At 57.3% G+C, this 22327-nt stretch overlaps 11 protein-coding genes across 11 annotated transcripts; 4 read left to right on the plus strand and 7 right to left on the minus strand.

Moving 5' to 3' along the window:
• Positions 1 to 5: 5 nt before the first annotated feature.
• Positions 6 to 2208, minus strand: L226DRAFT_476985 (protein serine/threonine phosphatase 2C). Its single transcript, XM_067676730.1, has 5 exons — positions 2105 to 2208; positions 1232 to 2027; positions 994 to 1171; positions 812 to 940; positions 6 to 751 (listed from the first exon to the last, which is right to left on the minus strand). The coding sequence occupies exons 2-5, from the start codon at positions 1962 to 1964 to the stop codon at positions 178 to 180; spliced, it is 1614 nt and encodes a 537-aa protein (XP_067541473.1). The 5' UTR covers positions 1965 to 2027; positions 2105 to 2208; the 3' UTR covers positions 6 to 177.
• A 1489-nt stretch (positions 2209 to 3697) lies between these two features.
• Positions 3698 to 5126, minus strand: L226DRAFT_549656 (uncharacterized protein; the record flags this gene model as incomplete). Its single annotated transcript, XM_067682698.1, has 3 exons — positions 3698 to 4347; positions 4418 to 4903; positions 4964 to 5126. The coding sequence occupies 3 exons, from the start codon at positions 5124 to 5126 to the stop codon at positions 3890 to 3892; spliced, it is 1107 nt and encodes a 368-aa protein (XP_067541474.1). The 3' UTR covers positions 3698 to 3889.
• Positions 5127 to 5880: 754 nt separating this feature from the next.
• On the minus strand, positions 5881 to 7164 carry L226DRAFT_542181 (uncharacterized protein; the record flags this gene model as incomplete). The annotated part of the gene is made up of 3 exons (XM_067682112.1): positions 5881 to 6371; positions 6428 to 6943; positions 6993 to 7164. 3 exons carry the CDS (start codon positions 7162 to 7164, stop codon positions 5881 to 5883), a joined length of 1179 nt encoding a protein of 392 aa, XP_067541475.1.
• A 198-nt stretch (positions 7165 to 7362) lies between these two features.
• Positions 7363 to 8398, minus strand: L226DRAFT_124108 (uncharacterized protein). The gene is made up of 3 exons (XM_067672215.1): positions 8392 to 8398; positions 7525 to 8327; positions 7363 to 7470 (listed from the first exon to the last, which is right to left on the minus strand). The coding sequence occupies exon 2, from the start codon at positions 8105 to 8107 to the stop codon at positions 7616 to 7618; it is 492 nt and encodes a 163-aa protein (XP_067541476.1). The 5' UTR covers positions 8108 to 8327; positions 8392 to 8398; the 3' UTR covers positions 7363 to 7470; positions 7525 to 7615.
• L226DRAFT_124103 (uncharacterized protein) lies at positions 8063 to 10038 on the plus strand. The gene is made up of 2 exons (XM_067672214.1): positions 8063 to 8342; positions 8437 to 10038. Exons 1-2 carry the CDS (start codon positions 8244 to 8246, stop codon positions 9613 to 9615), a joined length of 1278 nt encoding a protein of 425 aa, XP_067541477.1. The 5' UTR covers positions 8063 to 8243; the 3' UTR covers positions 9616 to 10038.
• Positions 10039 to 10202: 164 nt separating this feature from the next.
• On the minus strand, positions 10203 to 13384 carry L226DRAFT_549658 (uncharacterized protein). The gene is made up of 4 exons (XM_067682699.1): positions 11413 to 13384; positions 11180 to 11352; positions 10826 to 11122; positions 10203 to 10766 (listed from the first exon to the last, which is right to left on the minus strand). The coding sequence occupies exons 1-4, from the start codon at positions 13247 to 13249 to the stop codon at positions 10461 to 10463; spliced, it is 2613 nt and encodes an 870-aa protein (XP_067541478.1). The 5' UTR covers positions 13250 to 13384; the 3' UTR covers positions 10203 to 10460.
• Positions 13385 to 13529: 145 nt separating this feature from the next.
• On the plus strand, positions 13530 to 14503 carry L226DRAFT_498720 (Psf2-domain-containing protein). Its single transcript, XM_067677685.1, has 5 exons — positions 13530 to 13727; positions 13786 to 13900; positions 13957 to 14053; positions 14116 to 14233; positions 14289 to 14503. Exons 1-5 carry the CDS (start codon positions 13608 to 13610, stop codon positions 14406 to 14408), a joined length of 570 nt encoding a protein of 189 aa, XP_067541479.1. The 5' UTR covers positions 13530 to 13607; the 3' UTR covers positions 14409 to 14503.
• Positions 14416 to 17784, minus strand: L226DRAFT_608233 (calcium activated cation channel). Its single transcript, XM_067685902.1, has 21 exons — positions 17610 to 17784; positions 17407 to 17552; positions 17266 to 17353; positions 17055 to 17208; positions 16963 to 16997; positions 16847 to 16909; positions 16656 to 16790; positions 16508 to 16603; positions 16448 to 16458; positions 16201 to 16392; positions 16067 to 16098; positions 15946 to 16009; positions 15807 to 15890; positions 15716 to 15747; positions 15633 to 15662; positions 15552 to 15578; positions 15429 to 15498; positions 15230 to 15363; positions 15143 to 15173; positions 14831 to 15076; positions 14416 to 14756 (listed from the first exon to the last, which is right to left on the minus strand). Exons 1-21 carry the CDS (start codon positions 17680 to 17682, stop codon positions 14649 to 14651), a joined length of 1851 nt encoding a protein of 616 aa, XP_067541480.1. The 5' UTR covers positions 17683 to 17784; the 3' UTR covers positions 14416 to 14648.
• Positions 17785 to 17950: 166 nt separating this feature from the next.
• Positions 17951 to 18660, plus strand: L226DRAFT_565735 (ARP2/3 complex 21 kDa subunit; the record flags this gene model as incomplete). Its single annotated transcript, XM_067683828.1, has 4 exons — positions 17951 to 17956; positions 18009 to 18108; positions 18167 to 18454; positions 18512 to 18660. The coding sequence occupies 4 exons, from the start codon at positions 17951 to 17953 to the stop codon at positions 18658 to 18660; spliced, it is 543 nt and encodes a 180-aa protein (XP_067541481.1).
• A 16-nt stretch (positions 18661 to 18676) lies between these two features.
• On the minus strand, positions 18677 to 20505 carry L226DRAFT_529363 (uncharacterized protein). Its single transcript, XM_067679586.1, has 3 exons — positions 20253 to 20505; positions 19393 to 20203; positions 18677 to 19312 (listed from the first exon to the last, which is right to left on the minus strand). Exons 1-3 carry the CDS (start codon positions 20488 to 20490, stop codon positions 18811 to 18813), a joined length of 1551 nt encoding a protein of 516 aa, XP_067541482.1. The 5' UTR covers positions 20491 to 20505; the 3' UTR covers positions 18677 to 18810.
• Positions 20506 to 20611: 106 nt separating this feature from the next.
• On the plus strand, positions 20612 to 22322 carry L226DRAFT_498731 (3-isopropylmalate dehydrogenase). Its single transcript, XM_067677686.1, has 5 exons — positions 20612 to 20748; positions 20803 to 20837; positions 20893 to 21069; positions 21125 to 21665; positions 21725 to 22322. Exons 1-5 carry the CDS (start codon positions 20735 to 20737, stop codon positions 22107 to 22109), a joined length of 1152 nt encoding a protein of 383 aa, XP_067541483.1. The 5' UTR covers positions 20612 to 20734; the 3' UTR covers positions 22110 to 22322.
• The last annotated feature ends 5 nt before the right edge of the window (positions 22323 to 22327 follow it).

Genomic DNA, 22327 nt, shown 5'->3' on the forward strand with positions numbered 1-22327 from the left:
ATGCTGATTCACTCAGTAGATGGACCCTATTGCATCATCCCCCTCCGACTGCCTCTTGGCACGAACTACTTACAGATGAAGCGCAACGCACCGCAAGAATCGCACGCATCGGATGTCAAAGTATGTAGCCACCCACCCTGAATTATGATAACTATGTACCATACACCACACGCACTATCATAATTTCGCCTTCGGCACCGCAACCTCCTCGACGCGCGCCCCGCCCTCGCGCCCATCCTCCCACCAGACGACGGTGACGGTGATGTCATCCCGGAAGCGCCGCGAGTACGGCGCGGGGATGCTGGCGAGCTTGCGCAAGTGCTCGACGTCGCCGCCCCCAAGTGCGTTCCGGATGAGATGCGCGCTGAGGTTGTCGTCCTCGAACGCCCACGCACCCTGTTGCTGCTGCCGCCGGCTCTTGTCTTTGCCCTCAACTCCCGCAGTACCAGTGGACGTGCGAACGAGCTCGGGGAGGGTGGACTTGGGGATCGTGCCACGCAGCCCGGCGAGGTGACCGCCGACGAGCGCGACGACCTCTTCGTTGGAGAGCTCGTCCCACAGGCCATCGGTCGCGAGCACGAGGAAGCGCAGCGCGGTCTTGGGCTTCGGTGCATCGGGTGCAGGGAGCGGGAGGAAGGAGAGCGGGCGGTGCGTGACGACGGGCTTTGCGGTCACGTAGGGCGGAGTCTTGAGCGTTGGCGGAGGGGGACGCATGGCTTCGCCTAGTGGCTCTAAGAAAGCCTTGTTAAGCCTGCGGGTGGGTGGGGCGTCAGATGCGGACCCGGGGAGCTACGAGGATGTGGGTACTCACACTTCTTGTACTTCACGGGGCCACTTGTAGCGAGCGTCGCCGAATGCACGACTGGGTTCGAGTCCACCCAGTATGCGGCCGTTCCGGACGACATTCGCCGCCTCGTCCGCTGGGTGTTCCGACTGTATCCTGTATCTATTGTCAATATATGATATGAGGCTGTGAGAAACATAGAAATGAACCTCTTCAGCTCGTTGGGATTCCGCCCTGTTTGATCTTCGGTGAGGACCTCAACACGCCAGACGCCCTTACCGTCCTCGGTCTCCTCGTAGACACCAGCGACAGCGCGGCTGTCACCTGTACACGCGACGTAGAGGTTGCGGTGTGACGTGTCGAGCAACGCTAACAGTGCGCAACTACCTGAACGCGAGACATTGGCTGTGAGCAACCTGCTAAGGGAAGGGAACAGAGAGCACTAACCGGACATTGCTGTGCGTATGCTGGTTTCGGCGAGAGGATGCCTCGACAAGTCGGGTATCTGACGCTTCTTTAGTGCTTCCTGGTCGACAGCGTTATATAAGATCTCGAGCGGCGTGTTGACGATCTGAGCGTCCAGTTTGGTGAATGCGGCCTCGATGGCACTCGAGACGTTTGCGGGGTTCGCGTCGTACGGCGCGTTTGGTGAGGAGCCAGACCAAATGAGCGACTTGGCCTTCTGCACATATCCAGAGTTATTGAGGTGTGTCTTTGGGTCGCTCACGCGGGATGCGAGCTCCATTGCGACACTGGGGATGAGGATGTCCGCGAGCACACGAGACGTGCTCGAGCCTGCGTGGCCGTCCATGACGGCGAAGAAGATGTAGTCACCCGGTGGCGACGCGTCCGACGCGTCGCGCTCAATGAGCAAATTCCCATTGGCGTCTTCGATGGGGTCGTTCGACGAGAAGTACGCGGTCGTGGACTTCCAGACAATGCCGCCTGGGCGCGGCATAGTCTTCGTGGAGGCATGCTCGCGGATGCGGCTGTCGACCTGGTCCTTTGTGAGGAGCGGGATAGTGTGGGTAACCATTTGTCGTTTCCCGTCAGGGCCTGCAGCCTTGAGAGAGATATCAAAAGTTTCGAGAGTTGGTTTCCGGTAACGGTAGTAGAGGTAGGCGGGGGTACCGACTAGGACGGTGGTGCCCAGGATGGGTTTCCAAGCGCGTCTGAGCATTGGAGCTTATGCGAGGCGAGAGCAATGCAAGGAGACGGCTCTTGAATAGAATATGACGAGTTGCTGGAGACAAGACATTGAGGACATCAAGGCGGGCGGGGGTGTGCAATAGCATACACTGCTAGTACTGCAAGACGCACCAAATGACGACCGCACTCAATTCATCCGTCCAGCTATCTCAGGCCAACCAGTCCTCCTACTTGCAACAGTCCAAATGGCTTCCAGCAAGATCCAAGTGAGTAAGAAGGAAAAAGACAGAGACAAGTGCAGCCACACGGGCACCGTCGAGCTTCCGTGCTCGGGGAATGCCGTCCAAGCGCGACGCGTCGCGTGTCCCGATCGCGTCAGCCCGCCACCCCACTCAGGCTACCGCTGGCGGCCGTTCCTCTTTCAAGCATTTTTGAAGCACAACTTTCGAGCCAGATACCCAAGTCGCTGTACGGTGCAAGCCATTATGTCTCTTGGCTTAGCACAAGCGTATGGTTTGCTGTGAATTGATGTCTTCTACATCCTCAACTCAAGTCTCATCACGACTCAGTCGCTGGATTAGTACTGACAATCAGCAGTAGTTGTCAGTCATGCATGGATTGAAACACCTCCAATGCATCGTGATCTAGCTTTCTTATAATGAAACGGTGTAACCCACATCACTGTCTGGTCAATGTCTTCGTACATATCTATCTCTCCGGTGAGGAAGTTCGAATGATCAAGGCTGCGACTATGACTGACAATATTACATTCGCAGCTAATAGACAATCCTGGTTATCTCATCCGAGTGGACCCCTCTTACATGTCAGCTGTATCATCATACCAGGGGTCGGCCAACACTTCTTGGAACCAGTACCTGGGTGTCGGCCAGATGGTCATCCCCATACGAAAGCTTGTACGAAGCTCTGCGCAGCTGAGGCGGCGGTAAGTACATTCAATGCTCATCGCCTCTCTCCTACAAGGTTCACTCGACGTCCTCCGAGTCGCTGCGGATCCGTGCCGCGAAATATCGAGCTTGGCCGGAAACCTGCGTGTTCTCACCAGGATCTTCAACACCGCGCACCGAGTTAATGGTACAGCCCACGATTCAAGGTTCCGCCATTGTACGTTCGCAGCAGCTGGAACTCCCTGTATGTCCGCCGACCGCCTGGAAAAAGGCTACCTTCATGTTCCTCTCGCCAGCACAGAGGTCAGCATCCGTTTCCAATATAAAGAAGTGCTTCTCTTGTGCCTAATCCAGGATTATCAGGTTCCGAGCCGGACCGTCAGACACAGGACTTGATTGCAAGCGGTCGCACATGGGACGCACTCAGAGAAGCACAGTCAACCGCCAGAATACGGTTCGGCACTGCCTCGGTGAGAAGCGTCCGTCTGTTGGCCATGAGGCTACTGGCCATGGGCGAGCGGCTCTCAGCGAGCATCCCAAGAACCCTGAATTGTAAACTTCGAGGGTACGTGCCACATCTGCGCTTCCTCGGACGGTTAGTTCCGTCAGGCAGTGAATTGCTGAGGGGTGGCCCGAATGTATGCGATACTGTGTACGTACAGTGTCATCTCCGGAGCCGTCATAGTTTCAGTGACGTCGGTGTTGACCTCACAACATGTCAGGCTAGGTGGCGACACCTGAGCCGTTCAGTGCATCTCGAGTTTCTCTCCGTGACAACATGAGGATAGTTCAATAGATGACAGAAGGGGTTTCGGCAGCATCTCCCATTTCGGCACACCGACCGCAGTCTACCGATTATAGTTCGGCAAAAATAGCATTAGTATCGGTGTCACATACTTTGGTAAACCATAAAATTTGAAACACGACAGAAAAAAGGAGACAGAAGACCACCGCGAACCCACAGCCTAAACCCTAGTATCCGCCCCAGACCCCCACCCAGCCCGAGGAACAACAAACGGAGCGCCATATCCGTCACGAACGACCGCACCATTCACGGCGGCGGCGCGTCGTAGTCGGGCGGCCGCTCTACCAGGTCCTCGACGTGCACGCTAACAGGGTCGCCATCCCTGAAACGGATGCCCGAGTCCTGGTGCTGGACCGCTTCCGGTTCTGGCTCCTCGGGGACTGGTGGCGGAACGGCCTCCTTCCGGTCCGACACCCATGCGGGACCTCCTGCACCGTCACCATCTCCTTCTCGGCCGCTGCTCGAGCCCCGGTATGCGGAGCCAGAGGACGATCCGGACCCTCCTTCCGCACGCTGGCGTGCGAGCTCTGCGGCATACAGGCGCCCAGCGACTTGGGAGGCGGAGTCGTCCGGTAGGATTGTAGACGCTGCATACGGGACAGTGGGGGCGCCGTACTGCGAGGGAGTGAGGTCGCTCGAGAAAGGAGATGAGGCCGAGGGTGTCACGTCCGACTTCGGCTCGTCCACCAAATCTTCGACGAGGTCTATGGCCGAGGCCGAAACAGGTTAGCACTGGACAAGGGGCGGAGGGGACACAAGGGGGATGTGACTTACCCTTTCCTCCGCGCCGTCTTCCGTAAAGCTTGCGGCGATGGCGGAAGTAGCGATAGTATAGGAAGAAGCCGAGTAGAATCAGAAGCAAACCACCGACTCCTCCCACCACACCGCCAACGATCGGCCCGACATTACTCTTCTTCGTTGGACCCGCAGCCGCAGTTGCAGTTGCGCTGCCAGTTGCGCTCGCGGACGTAGAGCTGGAGGAGCTTGTCGGAGGCGTAGTCGCAGTGTACTTGATGTAGTCTAGCAGGTACGGTGCGCCGCTGCTCGCGTTTGTGACATTAATCACAAGGACATGGTCCCCATCCGACAGCGTTCCGGAATCGAAGAAGAGCTGGTTATCGACCTCCTGAATGAGCGCACCCGGGATAGATGCAGACGAGAAGGGAGTGGTGCCGCTGTTGTCCACGGAGTAGGTCGACTGAGCGATCGCACCAGTTACGGTCGGAACAGTGAGCGTGCCAAACACCTGCACGTGCGTGCCTAACAGAAGCGATTCCGAAGGTTACTCGTCTAGTGTTACAATGCTACGGACATACGCACCATGGAACCGAAAGACCGCCCCACCGGTCGACTCCACCCTCGTCAAGCTTTGCAAGAAGACCGTTGGATTGTTCCCCGTCTGCACCAGCACCCACCCCGAGGATCCATACGAGTCGAATTCGATCGCAGTCGTATTCGCGCTGTCTACGTTGACGTCGGTCATCGCGCTTGTAACTTCGTATCCGAGTTCGTCCTCAACTGCGGCGGGGAGACGGCGCCGCACGCGCGACCGCTATCGGGTTTGTAGGGCTGTCGTCGCACTGGTGAGGAGCAGAAGGCGAATTTGAAACGAGGACGACATTATGGTGGCTTTACGTGCGGAACCCGGTGATGGACGGGTAAAGACAACGTTGTGCGCCAAGGTCCATCAGCGCCGGACTAGTGAGACATTGACCCGCGGGGATTGTGGGAAGCGCTGTTTGCAACTCATCCTTAGATTGAGCAGCCTCTGCGCTGGTCCCTTCCACCTAGTCAAGTAGGACGCATTCAAATGTGATTTCCAGGAGGATGATGGAATGAAACCGTTCAAGATTGGGCGCCAATATTGACTCTCATCCCGAAAGTACCTTCTCTAGGAAAGCGTGGTTAACCAGTGGGAAACGACGTACACGGTGAGGTGGGTCGCACTCGTGCTGACTTACCTTGAACCTAATGAATACTGAATGCCTACGGCCAACCGGTACACTCCACATGAGTACGTTACTATGACCCGCACGGGTTAATATACAGAACGAGAGTGTGACCACCAAATAACATTACCGAACAGAGACGGGTATTGTAAACTGACTGTGAATCAAAGTAAAGCCCCGATGTGCGGTCGCAGACCACGCAGCGAAACAAAATGGTTCTCTCTCCTCCATCTCATCTCCCTAGTGACCATGTCCCGGACTCAGAATAGCATCCAACCTCTCAGCGAATCATGCGGGCGTATACGAGGGCGGGACATCCGAAAGGTCTGCAGTGGGCACAAGGACGTTGGCAGACGAAGATGAGGATGCGGCAGGAATGGGCTGCCCATTGGCATCAAAGCGGACACCCGAGTCGGCGTGGAACGTCGCCTCCTGAGGCACCGACAATAGGCCGGCCTCCGCTGCCTTGCTTCGCGGCTGGTTGGGGCTCGCGCTCGCGCGTGGCGTGCTACCAGACGCGAGAACAAGTGGCGCAGATGCTCCTGAGCCCGAGCTGTAGTCGCTCACGGGCGCCTCAGAAGGCGTGTACCCGGATTGGGACCCATATCCAAGGCCAGACGGAGGGGCGTATTGCGACGGCGCGCTATACGCAGATGACGGCGCTTGTGGGGGTGCGGAGGAGTAAGTGGACTGTGGCCCGGCCTGGTATTGCGAACCAGGGCCATACGTGGAAGGCGCGACAGACGCCGCGCTCACTTCGTACGGCGTAGGTTTTGCCTCTGTTAGATGAACTGTCAGAGGATATATCATGTCGGATAGAAGGACAGGCACGAACCAGTTTCGTCAAGAAGATCACCAGGCTTGGCAGATGTCGCATAGAAGTATGGTCGCCCGGTGGACCGGCGACGGCGGAAGCACACGAACCAGATGGCGATGGCCGTCGCAACGATGAGCGCAAGGCCACCGATGACACCGCCCACGATCGCTCCAACAGGCGCGGACGACTTGCTGCTCGAAGCGTCCTGGGAAGCTCCTGTTCCGCTCGGTGCAGGAAGGAAGGTCGTAATCACCGACTGCGAGGCGGTTGGGGTAGCCCCTTGCACAGGCAGGTACAGGATATAGTCCATGGCGAATGGATAGTCCGCGGTAGCGTTCAAAACGTTGATCCCGAGAGTATGCGATGAAGAACCGTCGAGGCCATCTTGGGCGAGGTAGACGAATGAGAAGTTATCAGAGCCATTGTTCGGTGCTGTCGTCGTCTGGATGACATTTCCGTCGATCGAGAATTGTACCGCTGGAGGGCCTACATTCTGGACTGTCGTCGCAATACCGACTACCCCAACAGCAGTGCCTGCTGTACGGTAAGCCCCCTGTCGCGTCGATATAATAGAGGGGCATACCTCTGAACTCGAGACTCGCTTTAGCTCCAGCTACGCCCTCAGTGATTGTTCCGCTGTAGGCCTGGTTGACGTTCAACTGCTGGAACCATTTATCCTCAGTTGCGTAGGTGATAGACTTGATGTCATGGTCATCGACAATGAAAAAGTTGCCCGAGTCGCTTGAGTCAGACATGTCCGCCCGTGACACGACAGATGACGAGAAGGAGAGAGATAGAGGAGAGAGGAGAGAGAGAAGGTGGGGGCACAAACTGGACGGCTTGCGCCCGAGTGAGCTTCTTGAGGAGCGGCCAAGTGATGCACAATCCGATGATGTCCGGCGTAACCGAGACTAGGTCATAGGGGCCGTGGGCATCGCAATGATGAACGGAGAAGGCCCGCTAAGAGGTGCGTGTTTTGAGGGCGCATCGCTGTTGCCGCTCAGAGGCCGCCGGCTGCAGTATCTATGAGAGGACTGCTTGACAGTTCGGCACTTTGGCAACTGCAGCAAATGTCAGCTCGCTGGAGCACGCTGCCAGTCACTTCGAGAACTCACGTTGTCAGTGAGTTGTAGATCGCTATTGCATCCTAACGATATAGTCACATCAAGGGGAAGTTGTCAACACACTCCCTAGAGACGTTCGGCTTCATGCCTCTGTCAGTTTGCCCTGGAAGACTCTCGTGCCCGGTAGGATACTAAGTCCAGTTGGCGGCGGAGTCGCAGGCTCGTTCTTGCGGATGATGCCCCTGCAAGCGGGGAAGGACGGAGAATCTGGACAGGCTGCTCCGACTGACGAGCGGGGCGCTGAGGCAGGGCAAGAGCGAACGCGAGGCATGGTCGCAGGTGCAGTGGCAGGCACAAGCAACGAGGTGGCGGTGAGGACAGGCGCGCGGGAAGGCTGTGACGCGTGACACGGGCGCCCGATTTCCTGTTCGGGTCGGACTGACTCGCGTCGTCCTGTTCGCTTTCGGACCGCTCTGCAGGCCTTCATTTCAGCTCTCCTGCACGCGTCCTCGGCTTGTTCAGCGACGACGACCACCCCGCTACTTCCCTCTCCCCGTCGTCGTACGTTGTCCCCCGGGGGAATCGTAACAGAGACCTGTCGAAAGACGTGATCACCCAGATCAGCAAGCACCATAATTGTCTGCCGTCACGCTCAGATCCACGCCCAACCACGCCGAAGAAGCCCGTCCAATTGTGGCGGTCCGACGACCCAGCACATTCTCCCAACCGATCCACTAACAACGGGGTCAATTCCCCAGTAGCCCAGAACAATGTGTGCTGCAATACAACAACCGTCTGATGCGCAAGACGGTGCTTCCCAACCACCCCCATTCTCATGTTCAGGCAACGGCCTGCTATCCGTCGCCACCGTAAGTCCATTGTATCACTTACACAGAGTCCAGTATCCTGAACCACTACTTACCTTAGGACAATGCGGATTCTCCGCCGTCCCTTGCTTCGCAGCACCCACAACCACCTGCAACAGACGATGAAAGCCAGGCGGGCCATAAGATTGTTGAGGCACTGACCGCGCAGGGTATCCGGGTTCGCGATTTCGCCTACGAGAACAGCAAGCTGCCGCCCGTGACCTCCGTACCTCGGTTCTCCGTCCAGGTCCAACCAAGGCCTCGTACGCTCAGGCGTACTCGCGACATGCTCAACGGGCACGACGACGGCGAAGAGAGCGACGAGGAAGATCCAAGGATCTCTCGGACCTGGTACATCGACGCTAACGGGAACGGCGTCAGTCATGCGTACCGCTACCGGAAGAAGACCGGGAACCTCGAGCGGACGCTCACTGAGCCCGCCGACGAGGAGCCTCCCTCGCAAGGCTTCAACACCCGTGCACCAGTCCTCAGACCACCCTCTCCTCGGTACCGACTTCCACCGGCTTCGCCTCGGCCCCGCCATGAAGGCGCACAATGTCTATCCACGCCACAGCGACCCATGCGTCACTTGCAGTCACAATCTCCGAACCGATTCCCCAGCCCAATCAGTACCATGCCCCAGTCACAGCTCAGCGCTCAGGACGAGTCACAAGAGACGGAGTCGTGGGTCGACACACCACTCGTTACTCCGAATGGCTCGTTACAGTGGCCTGTCCAGAACACCAGTGCACTGCCCACCTCTCAGCTCGAATCCATACTCCCGCAGCTCGGTGATATGGAACACGAGCAGAATGTCACGCTGTCCCAACTCGGCTTCTCGCCCGAGCGCTCCCAACCAACCTCTGTTCCATCTCCGGCGGACACTCCCTCCCGCCCTCGTCACCCTGAGCCTCATATTCCTCCCCCAGCAGTGTTCAACACCCGTGCCGGCCCCAACAAGTCACGGTCGACCTCTCGCTCTCCTAGTCCCCGTGCTGCAAGCTCAAAGGCGCTGCCTGCACCCTTGCAGCCAGCGCCAGCGCCGCGATACGATTTTCGCCGGCGTCCAGCGCCGGTGCAAGCACCACCACCACCACCTGCCCCGCGCGGCACGATTCGCACCAGGGCCATGGGTCACGCAGCAGCGCGCACATTAGAGAAGGCGGCCCCTCCTCGCAAAAAGCGCAAGATCACGCCGCCGAGGAGCTCTAACGGCACGAACGGCACAACGACTGCAACCCGGAAGAAGGCTACAGACGTCAAGGAGGACAGGTAGCCTCACTCCTGAGCTCTGTCGCATCGCGACGATGTCTCTGTCGTCATCGTCTCCCCGGATCCCCGGATGATGGCAACACTCACTCGGCCTTGCGCGGTGGGAGTGGGACGCAGCGGCAGCACGCTGCCACCATCACCCATCTTGTCAATGAGGGACACCTCCTTGCGGACGGCACGCAATGTGCACTGCAACGTGCATCGCCTGGGCTCACTTTTCACACCCCGGAGCCGCGAAGCACGCACTCGCGGCCCTCCACCTTTCCTATTTTATTCGCATATCCCCTATGTTATTTGTGTCCTCCGGTTGCGCTACCTCATGATTCATCCTCTGCCTTCCCTCCCATCTCCGTGTCTCAACTCTGTATCCACGCTGAACTCCCGCTGTCCTCGATCATCGATGTTGTCGTCTGTTAGCGTTGTCTGTCATCATGTATCGTTGTCCACCTGCTCTGAAGGAGCATATCCTGTCTTACTCTGACTTTCCAGTCCTCGCACATTCGTATAGCTCGCCTTGCACTCTCCCACCCACATCACTACCTAGCGGAACCGTGATTACTTGGATTACAGACCCAGCCATATAGCTGTAGCATTACCGACGACTTCCCAATGTCCCAACACCTCTTCGTTCGCGATTGCCTCGAATACACTATTGTTTTACTGAGCTCGTCCGGTTTGCGGGCCATCGCCTGCCACCACCCGAACATGGGTGGCATACTGTAATGGTATCACAAATCCAAGATGCAGGGGTATACAGTACACACGGTATTAGAGTACACTCTCATCACTCTCGTCATCAATGGTAATGTTGTGAAGAACCGAGGTCGACTCTAGATCTAGAACCTTGGTCTACCGCACCCATCCTCTCGATCTAGCGACATCCAGCAGCTCGCCTGCGCTCTTGGGCCCGACAGGATCCTTGACTTTGCCTGCCTTGCCCGGTGCGACGGTCTTCCGCCTGCCCTTCTTCGCAGTCTGTGCAGTCTTCACGGAAGCAAGGCATTGCGCCAGAACGGCCTCGGTCTCTTTCAGACACTCGTAACACTCGCGCTCGCTGAATCCCGAGGCAGACTGTGTAGCTGAGCTCTTCCGGGCAACGGCAGGCGGTCGGAGGCGTTTAGACTGCAGCAGCTTGAGCACGAGGTAGTGTAGCCACTGCAAAACAACCATTTTATGAGCCCTCAGGACCGGGGGAGAAGGTAGAGCGCACTCACCATGACGTTCGTCAGTGGCCGGAACTCTTCCCACTCGTCACCATTGTGCGTGCGCATCAGGCGATACATGTCGAACTGGTAGTCGCCTTCGCCCTCGAACGTTTCCTCATCGAACGGCGTCCAGTGTATGCTATTCCCGACGTTGTCATGCGAGTCCATCCGTGCTAGCCCAAGGTCGATTATCGTGACCAGCACGCCATGTTCCAGGTCGTCCATCGACGTACGCGTCTTTCTGCGACTGGTGCTCTTTGCGGGCACGTTCTTCACAAGGATCTGACCCCAGTGGAGGTCGCGGTGCTAAAGAGAACGATGTCAGGCTGGGGAACATCGGTGTCTGAGTGGATGTATGCGTACCTCGAAACTGACGAGGTCCTCGGCTTCCGCGAGGGTGCGTGTAACCTGCCAGAAGATGCTGCAAGCTTGCCTCCAGCCCGTCTTCGAGGGCGTGTTGAAGGAGTAAGCTTCCAAGTCTGGGCCGCCGTTCGGCAACACAATGATCGCATATAGCTGGGACACAGTGAATGTATCTGCGAGAGGACCGGAATGTCAGAGAGGCGGCGAAGTTCAACATATCAAGAGAAACGAACCTGGTCGAACACTCTCGCTGCCCTTGCGCTCGTCATACTCATCCCACAGATCCAAGAGCAGCGAGGGGTACTTCCCACGGACTACGTACGTCCTAAGTAGCTCGACGAACCCGGTACACGTCTCACCCATCGCCCTCGTCACGATGATCTCCTTCAGCACATCCTTGGCGTCGCTCGGTGCGGGGCCGTCAACGTCCATGCTAATGGGCCTGGTGCGCTCCTCGTCCCGCAACGGAATGATCTTGAGCACGACATCCCCAATGCCAAACACCTCCGAGTAGCTCGCCTCGCCGATCTTCTGGAAGGTAGGCAAACTCGTCGAGGTACGCGAGCGCACAATGGGATCGTGCGGGAACATCTCGATGAATGCGGAGAACTCGTGTGGAGTGGACTGTGCGCATTCATCCAGGAGAGGGCGTACATATGCAGGGACGGAGGGTCCAGCAGCAGCGTCCAGCCGTTTAACTTCTGCGAGGGCCCTAGGGGAGAGAGCAAGCTGTGCGAAATCGAAGGTGACATCAAGGTCGATCTCAGAGAAGGTGGTTGGAGATGGTGGGGAGGGCGGCGCTGGGAAGATGGCACGGCCGGGACGTGCACGAATCGGTGTAAGTTTCCGGGGTTTGGAGCGGCTTGGTCCTGACTCCTCATCAAGTTCGAATTCAGGAAGCGAAGAAAACGGCACCAGGGTTTGTGGTCGGGATAAGTGGGAAGGCAGAGTTGCATGACGGGTGATCGGTGCGGGAGGTGCTGCGGTAGATGTAGGTAACTTGCTGGACGGCACTTTGTTCGGAGCGGCGGCAGGTGGCGTTGCGAGTTGTACCTTGCTAGGGCCGGGATCTGAGGGAGGCGTGGTCGAAGGAGTGGATGGAGGGGAGAGAGATGGTGTGGGCGAGGGTGATCGGACCACGTTCGACCGTGTGCGTTGAAGACCGCGTCGCAATCGAGGGGTCCTCAGTGCAGGCTCCTCAATGGACGTATCTTCATCAGACGCATCCTTCATCGGGTTCCAGTCGCTACCAGAGTCATCCTCGTCGTCCGAGATGACGAGGAGCTGCACCTTGCTCTTGGCAGTACGTTTCGGACGGCGAGGGAGAGAATCTTCGTCGTCTGAGCTGAGCACAATGACAGGGCTTGCCTGTTTACCCCTCACAGCCCTGGCACGAGGAACAGGCTTGGCCAGCTTTGAACTCGCGACAATTCGTTGAGTTTCAGGCCGACGGGCGAGCGAGGGGTCCTCCTCCCCATCAGAGCTAACAACGATGGGAGCTTCGGCCTGTTTCTTCTTCATCGCTTTGGTACGAGGGACAGGCTTGACCGATGTTGCAGGAGCGAGGACGTTTGCCTGGACATCCGCCCGCGAGATACGATGCTCCCGGCTGACCCGCCGACCCTGCGCGTCTACGACCTCTATATCAACCTTGACAATGGGGGAGCTGGGTGTGAGTGGGGCAGCTTTGACCGCGTTGACGCGGCGCTTAGCCCGGAGAGGTGGGGGAACAGCAGGAGAGCCGGGGGCGTTGGGGGCAAGGGAGCCAAGGGGGTAGCGGAGCATGGGTTTCGCAACGTCCAACTTTCCAATCTTTGCGATTTTCGGGGATTTCCTCGTCTTCTTCGTGCGGATGGGGGAGTCGTCCTGGGTGAAGTTGGTCTTGGTTGAAATCGGGGAGTCTTTGATGGACTTGTTCGATATTAAGCGAGACGGGACATCGTTCTCGGCTTTGGTAGAAGACAGGGAAGCTTCCTTTGGTTTAGCGCGGTCATAGTCATCGTAGACGTTGACTACCCGGTGTCCGCGCCGGCCGTAAGAGAAGACTTGTTTGGTGCGGGTGCCGAGCATGGTGTACGCGAGGTTGAGAGTGAGCAGGCAGAGAGAGACACCTGCCCACAGAGTCCAGTCCTGGAGTGAGGGAATGGCGGCAGCAGAGGGCGAGGCGGAGGATGCCTGGGCTAGAAGTGCGGCAGCAGGGTGCAGTTGGCGGAGATGAGGGTGGCAAGGCAGAAGGAGATCTCAGATCACAAACCCAACCGTGGCAAACGGCGACACGCGTCACCCCACGTGATCGTGACAGTCTCAAGTAGCGCGTCTCGCTTGCGGTCGCGCACCTTCCGCTCCTCCACGACGCGTCCATTTGCGACCTGGCCTGCGCGTTCTGGTGTTGTGAATATCAACACACCAAATCAAGAAGCTCGAAGATATGTCTCTCCCTCCATCGCTCAGGGCATCCATAACGCCTCCAGAGCTTGAACTCGTCGCGTCTGAGCAACTCGTCGAGATCGTACCTCTCGTGTCCATGGAACGGACTGCCTTCATCTCGGTAGGCCAACTCTACGTGAGTGCCTTCTATGCCTAACGCGACTTGCATGGAGGTGTAGGGTGCATACGGTCCTCTAAGACCACCAACGAAATGCAAAGTTCCACTCTGGATGGCGTCCAATCTCAAACTCAAGAAGAAATGCCACATCATCCCACCAACGTGGCTGAATGTCGGTACGTACTCTCAATAGAGGCACCCTAGGGCTTACGCTGAATGTCCCCTGTCCCAGAATTTCTTCAGGACCGGCTGACGCAGGAGACCACCCTGCCCAGCTTCAGCGAAATGCCCTTCCGCTTCGCTGAGGTCGCGAAGATACTTCTCGACGTGTAGGCACCCACCGCCTCTTACGTGTCGCGAGCCGTCCTGATAGCGACTTTTCCCTCAACAGCGCCCCCGACGACCTACAAAATCCAGAAAAGATCCGCACCCTTCTGAAAGACATCCGAGAAGCGCGCCAAGCAAAGAGCCGAGAAGGTCTCTCCAAGCTCGACCCCAACGAGCTGATAGTACGCATCACCTGCCCTCTTGCCTGTTTCCTCATGTATTGATAACACGCTACAGCTGCAAAATCTCGCTGCGATGGAGATCAACGAGATCCGACCGTTCTTCGTCCGCGGGATGTCGGTCCTCACACAGTTGACACGAGAACCACCGGCGGGCGACCCGATGGACGAGACGTGATCGTCAAGTGTGGGTCCAAGTCAATATCGTGGAATATGTCAATGTCAGGATATAAGATGGTATGTAAGATACATCGCCCATATATCGGTGCAAACAACAACAGAACAGGGAGACATCAGGGGGTACAACAGCTGTCGTCACAGAGGTAAGCAAGCATAACAGGCAGAGTCCGTAACCTGTTCGTGTTTCGTAACCAAGTCGGAGTGTTCATAATGTGAGTCCACGGGGGTGCACAAGCCCTCACTGCGCCTTCGCCTTGTCTGCAGCCATGTCCATGATCAGCTGCTTCAGCTCCGCGATCTCCGCCTTGAGGTCATTAAACTCCTTCATCACAGCTACCTCTTGAGACTATCACAGAGAACCTCGGTCAGTACACCGCAATGCCTTCCTCCGATATTCTCGATATTGAAGATGTCACTCACATGCGTGGTATCCGGGAACATCGCAACGAGCTCGTCAAACGGAACCTTGCTGATCTGCAGGCCGCGATCCGCGTCGTCCCCACTGACCTCCGGGTCGCGCCAGTGCGGCGCATCTGAGCCACCCTCGTCCGCCGAGCTGAACCAGTCCTTAACCCAGTGGTTCCTCGCAGGGTCTAGGTGGGACTCGTATAGGAGGATGGCGCACAGGGGAATGAAGAATAGCACGCGCATCACGTAGCGGTTGATCTGGAGCGAGCATGGAAGTTAGTGGCGAATGCCTTGCGGAACACGTCAGAGGTTGAGTGGACAAACAGTGGCGTAAGTCTTCTCGCTCACGAAAAACCTGTGCAACGTGATGAGGAATGCATTCGGATTCACCGGTCCACAAAGGTAACTCACTCAAACGGAGCAATCAAGAATATCTCGACGATGTTGAACGGTGGCGGGTAGATGAACTCGTCTGGAGCTCTGATCATGCCGACGACTTTCCCAGCAAAGTATGTCAAGTACTCTGCAGCCGCATCTTCGACAACCTGAATGTGTGATGATCAGTGGTATGTGGTTCGCATATGTATCCGATGCATGTAAGGGAACTCACGTCCTCGTATGCCGACGAGAATAGGGAAATGAGGACGTTGAGCAGGATCACCGCCGTTGCAACGTTCCAGCTGGACTCGACTGTCAGAATGAAGGGTGGGTAGGAACTATGCAGATGACTTACAGATAATAGAGAGTCATTCCAAGCGGTCTGAACAGCTGCGATTAAGTTCCGAACCTCCACATGGGCAGAGCTATGACCTACGTTGCGTTGAACATCTCGTAATTGGGTGACCTGCGTGAGGTTCAGTCATGGCTGCAAAACATGTCACTCTTCTTGACACTCACTGCAACAAGGCTTGTATGAGGACGTTCAAGATCTATAGCAGGGCATCTTTAAGCTCTCACGACCTCTCCATGAAACGCAAGTGAAGTTTACCTTCGTCGGATGGTCTGTTTGTCCGTCAGCGGCATCCAAGGCGTACAGCCCCTGGAGGAAACCAATGCCGAGGAGCGCAAGAAGCTGTTAAGAGCCGCGGTCAGTTCCATAGGTCCATAGAATTCAGGACGGTACTTACACAGAAGAAGAACCCGGATTCCTTGAGCATGCGCGCGATACAAATTTGCATCGTCCCGACGAACCTGCAAAAGGTCCGGCGGTCAGTGATAGCAAGAACGCGGAGGTGGCGGGGTACCTACTTGAAGCCATCGAAGATGGGTATGAGTTCTATCTGAAGGTGAGTAGCATACTCAAAGGAGCAGCAAATTCACATACTCATCCTAGAATAACGAGGGCGTTAAGTAAATTGCGGCAGGAACCTGGGGTTCACTAACCAAAGCAAGGGTGCAGCGAAACTCAGGCACTGGAAGCTACGTAGGCGCAAGTTCGTGCCCTGATCACCCGTCGTGGCCATACCCGCCATCCGCAGAACAAACGCGGCAGTGAGCAAACAATCTGTTATAGTGGAGATGACGTTCCAGAAGCCAAAGGTCTTCCAAGAGACAAGGACCAGCAATTTCCAGATCTGGTATACATTCAACGATAAGTGCAGCTCTCCCGATTGCTGTGGATGTATGTACCTTGTGAAGGTCTATGTGATAGTGTTAATGAAGGGTAAGCGTTACAACTGAGAACCTTACCTTCGAATGAGAACGCCAGCGCCAAGACATACATGATGATCTCCCAGACGTCGAGGTCGCCATGGTCGGGGTCGAGCTTGTCGAGAGGCTCGCGTACTATATGGTCATCAGTCCAGAAGCCTCGGTGCAGACGTGATTGGGCACAGACCTGCTTGGGAATACGAGAAAAGGAAGAGGAACCACACTATGATCCTGAAAATGTTCTGGTATCGGGGAACGCCCATGCGACTGGGGTCGAGACGATCCCAAAACCCGCCCTTTTCGATCCGATTATACGGAAGGACTGCATGAGAGCTGGAATAAGTGGGTGAAGAAGAGCGAGAGCGATTGTCCACGAACAGTTGACGTCACCGTCATCGTCGTATACTTGTACGGTACGTCCCGACCACAGGTCTTGAACGACTGCATGTTGGTCAGTATACGATATGGAACGAGTATGGAGCGCGAACGCCTACCATCCTGTGCCTCGCTGGACGACAAGAAGATGGTACTGTCTTGCTATTTGAGTGGATGACCCAAGCTTCCGAGTTATCATACAGAAACGCACCAATGAGAGTCGATTGCCATCTCAAGTGCACTGACCCTTCCGCTGACGTCGCCGTCAATCTCCTTATGCCGGAAGCGGGCAGACATGATATCTTGAAGCTTCTCCGGAGGAGCTTGGTGGACGACGCGTCGGGCGAGAACCTCGCATGCCGTTGCTAGGTACCAAGTTGTAAAACGTGCCTATGAAGTTCAACGTCGAAGGAGGAACGCACCTCTACACCAGTTCTCTTCGTAGTCTGCGGGGTTGTGATTGGCGTCCCATATGAACTCCCTGCGCGCACGGAGCAGGCAATACGGCAACTTTGTGGAGCTGAGTATAACGTAGACATATCTGTACGGTTGCGTTCACTCACTGCCTCCCTGAAATCTCCTGCAGCAGCGATATATGCGTTGATGACCTGTGGAGTGACAACTCGACCGGTAGGGTCGCTTATACTGTCCTGAGGAACTTCGACCGGAAGGAGCTTCAAGGTCATCGTCCTGACTCGCCTGACTAGACCTGCACCCCAATTCAGTCAACACATAGCCAGAAGGATGTGCCGCCACACGGACGCACTCGTGATGGTGTCCGGCGAGGGGTCGAGCGACTCGACGGAGAGGGAGGATATCTGGTCCTCAGCAGACGGCATGATGGCGGACGTGTCGGTCGTAAAGTACTCGTCGTTAGCAAGCCAGGGAGAGAGCCCGCTGAAGGAGAGAGGGGGAGAGAGCCTGGTGGCGGCGAGTCGAGGGCGAGCTAGGTTATGTATCATGACGTCCATTCTCCGCATTCATTCTCGATGCGGCAGCGCGCCTCCCCCATATGGCAGTCCCCTGAACCAGGCCCCTCGGCCGTTGCCGACATGGTACAGTACGCTGCGCGCTCGGTCCTGCTGTACTTGCCCAGCCTCAGCCACGATGCCAGTAGGTGCGACATGTCTCTCAGCTGAGCCAGTGAACCTGATAATGGCCGCAGGCGTACCACTCGTCACTGAACGACGTCCCCGACGTCCGCCAGGTGGGGAACCTCTCCATTCTGCCAATCAAGTCCAAGTTCCGCGGTCCAGCTCCTGTCGGTGCGTATGCTCACCAGTATCCAAGTCTTGCGGCATCTCATACAGTCCATACCTACAGCCGATCCCTCAGAAGCGGATATCATCGACGAGACCCTCGACCTCTTCCGCGCCAACTCCCTCTTCCGCAACTTCGAGATCAAGGGCCCCGCCGATCGCCTCCTCATTATCCTCATTCTTTTCGTCTCGGATTGCCTCGCAAAGATCGGCTCCGCCCGCACAGTGCCCAGCCAGATTGAGGCCACCAAGCTGCTCAACACGCTCGCCGTGGACAACTTCCCCATCCCCGGCGACGCCAACTTTGCCCTCAACGCGCACTACGCGCCCCCCGGCAACCGCGCAGATGCTGGTGAGTACCAAGACGTGATGTCCGGATATGTTGCGCATGCCAATGCTGTGGTCGCAGAGTACCTCCGGAGCTACCTCACCCAGGTACGGCAAGAGCTCGCACAACGACTGGTAGAGAGGCTGTATGCAGATGGCACGGGCAAACCCAGCAAGTGGTGGATGTCGTTCCAGAAGAGGAGGTTCATGAACCGCAGCTTGGGCACCTAGAGCACGCACACGCATCGAAGGCACGTCGTACAACAAGAACATGTATTACATACAACCATTCTCCCAGTCTCAAGGATGATACCTCGATCTACAAGCGCATGCACGATAACCTCCCGTCATCTATGGTACGTCCCCCACTACGCCTTGCTCTTACTTCCGCCTCTTTCTCTCGTTCGGGTTCTTCCTTCCGAACCCGATGATGGGCATGTCGCCGTCGAACCCTCTCGCTCGCGTACTTCTTCCCTTCCCGCCCGCACCAGCACTCACGATCTCCGGCACCCAATCGGGGTCCATCCAGCTCCCCATAATCGCGCCGCCCTGCCCCATCTCCGCACTTCTACTCGCAGCATTGAGCATCCGCTTCTCCTCGCGCTCCCTCTTCCCATCCGCGCGCTTCTTCGCGCGCTGCCACCCTGCCTGGTCCTCGCGCAAGATCAGACCCTCGCCCGGGCCCGTCTTCGCTGACCCCGGCTTGGGCGCGGGTATCGAGTAGATCGTGCCCCGGGTCTTGAACTGGAAGTTCTTCTTCAGGTGCACCTGCATCGCAGGCGTGTTGGGCCCTGCGTTTGGTGAGGAGATCGTGACGGACGCCCGGAGCAACGTCGGGTTCCCGCACGACGGGCAGAACTTGCGCGACGAGTCTTTGCAGATTCTGTAGGTGGAATGGATGAGAGTGAGAAGGTCGATCAGAGGTGATACGGCTAAGCGAGACGTAGCGAGATATAGACGCACTTGAAGCATGCATGGCACCGGAGCACCCAGCTCTTGACGCGCTCTATCCGCTTGCCCTCGACACCGACGAGCCCCAGCCCCATCTGCAGCAGCACGTTCTGCATCGCGAAGTCGGCTGTCATGCAGCCCACCACGATCGGCTCTTGCCTTTGTTTCTTGCCCTTGCGCCCAACTCCTTCGGATGGTAGGAGGTCGAGTGCGCGGGATTTGTGTAGTGCGACGTTCGAGGGTGTGATCCACTCGCCTTCGCCGTCGTCTTCGTCGGAGGGGTCGTCGTATACAGGTGCGTCTTCCTGTACTGATTTTGTGGATGCGGGTTCAGTGGTATCGGCGGGAGTAGAGTCGGTGGAAGTAGGTGCGGGAGGTGCAGAGGAGGCGGGTGGTACATCTGCGGCAGGCTCGCCGCGGACTGGTTGCAATTCCACATCGAGGGGTTCTCTCTCCTCAAGATCTTCTGGGGAATCGTCCTCGTCCTCGGAGCTTTCAGTAGCAGATGGTGGGGGCTCTTCCGCGTCGGAAGTGAGACCCTCCAAAACCTCGCGATGATCGAGCTCCTGCTCCTCTTCTTCACGGGGCGCAGTAGTGTGCTGCCCGTCCTCCTGTACTTGTGGCTCAGACTTCGCGGCCTCATCAGCGTTATCTTCCTTGACATCGGAGCTCGCAGACGAGCTGCTCTGTGCCGGAGTTTGCTGTGCAGGGCTACTTCCGGCCTGTTTCTCCTTTTCGTCCAGCTCGTACGTGAGCGCGAGGATGCACAGATCGGCATGCGAGAGCACAGAGTAGTCTCCCGTCTTCTTAGCCCACTGGATGACTACGATCGTACTTGAGCACCTCAGCCTCCGCACCCGTGACCCACTCACCATGCGCCAGCGACGCATTCGTCGGCCCCTTCACATCTATGCTCACACCCGCAGACAGCCCGAGCCGTTCAAAGTGTTCTCGCGCGCGCTTGTCCTTGAGTTCGTCCAGGACCTGGGGCACGGTGTAGTAGGTCTGCGCGAGCCCGCGCAACGGCGCCAAGGAGAGCAGGGGTCCAGCATCGAGCACGAGATGCTTGCACGCTGGTTGTGGGCCGCTTGGGGCTGCAGAGGACGCCATCGCGAGTGTGGAGGGCAGAGGAGGAGAGGAAAATAAAGGCTCACGTGCGAGCAGCAAGTGCTATAGATCGAGATCGGACCGGTCGCACGGGCGCCATAATTATCTGGGTGCGGGGAGCAAGATCTGGTCGCGTCATCGGACGGCCGTCCGACGGACCCAGGTGTGCCTTCGAGTCACCAGCTTGAACTCTACCACGAAACATACAAAACTCGCACCTGTAGCCTCTGGAAGCCCACACGCAGCCATGTCCAAGAAGTCGTAAGTCGCACAAGCTGTTGCGCGCGCAAGCCGAGCTCACGCGCCCCGCTGCAGCTTCCGCGTCGTAGTCCTCCCCGGAGATGGCATCGGTACGTCTCAGTTTTGATCGCGTGCACCCCAGTGTATTCATGTCGTCCTGCGCAGGTCCTGAGGTCGTCGCGCAGGCCGTGCGCGTCCTGGAGACTGTATCCGCCGCGTCAAAGGACGTCGAGCTCAAGCTCGAGACGCATCAGTTTGGAGGCGCCGCCATCGATGCCGTAGGAGAGCCCCTGCCCGCCGCGACGCTCAAGGCATGCCAGGAGGCCGATGCGATCCTCATGGGTACGTACTTGTGCAAATTCACACCTTTACAAAAGCCATTCACACTGCGGGCCAGGTGCCATCGGTGGTCCCAAGTGGGGTGTTAGCGCGAAGGTGCGCCCCGAGCCAGGCCTCCTCGCTCTCCGCAAAGCCCTCGGTCTTTACGCGAACATCCGCCCTGCGAACTTCGCATCCAAGTCCCTCCTTGCCAACTCCCCGCTCAAGCCCTCAATAGCCGAGGGCGTCGACATCATCGTCGTGCGCGAGCTCATCGGCGGTGCCTACTTCGGCACGCGCAAGGAGGCTGGCGTCGCCCCGGATGAGGACACTGCATGGGACACGATGATCTACAGCGTGTCTGAGATCCAGCGCATCACGCGCGTCGCCGCGCAGATTGCGCTCGCTGCGAACCCGCCGCTCCCCATTCACTCCATCGACAAGGCGAACGTGCTCGCGAGCTCGCGCCTGTGGAGGAAGGTCGTCACTGAGACTCTCCAGGCCGAGTACCCGCAGCTCGCCCTCGACCACCACCTTGTCGACTCGGCGTCGATGTTGATCGTCGCGAACCCCAAGAAGCTCAACGGTGTCATCCTCACTGAGAACCTGTTCGGTGATATGTGAGTTGTGCCCGTCTTTCTCTCTATTGCCAAGACAGCACTCATATTCTCCCACTTAGCCTTTCCGACGAGTCTAGCGTGATCCCTGGATCTCTTGGTTTGCTGCCCTCCGCATCTCTCGCGGGCGCACCATCTGTGGCGGACGCAACTTCACCATCCTTCAAGCCCACCTCCGGTCTTTACGAGCCCATCCACGGCTCAGCACCAGACATCGCAGGGAAGGGCATCGCAAACCCCATCGGCACGATTCTCAGCGCGGCCATGCTCCTCCGCTACTCCCTCGGTCTTGAGAAGTACGCCCAGGCAATTGAGGCCGCCGTACGCAAGGCTCTCGACGACAAGCCGGCGGGTGGGTTCGAGCTCCGGACTGCTGACCTCGGTGGAAGTGTCAAAACGTCAGAGCTCGGCGACAAGATCGTGGAGATCCTGAAGGGGTCGTTGTAAGAGTGTATGTTTAGAGTCTGGAAGAAGTCACCCCAAAAGAAAGTGTACCTATGTATACCACAGTGCTCACATGAGGGACCTAACATACTATACTTAGCTATCGAATGTCTCTCACTTGCATTATGTGGACGTATCTCCCAGCGCTTGCTAGATCTCATGCGAAGCTTGTTTGGAAGCTTATAAGTATGTTCACATGCCTGTGACACTCCCGGGAACTC

This window comes from Lentinus tigrinus (genome assembly GCF_003813185.1).
Source record: "Lentinus tigrinus ALCF2SS1-7 unplaced genomic scaffold L226scaffold_2, whole genome shotgun sequence".
Lineage (NCBI taxonomy): Eukaryota > Fungi > Basidiomycota > Agaricomycetes > Polyporales > Polyporaceae > Lentinus > Lentinus tigrinus.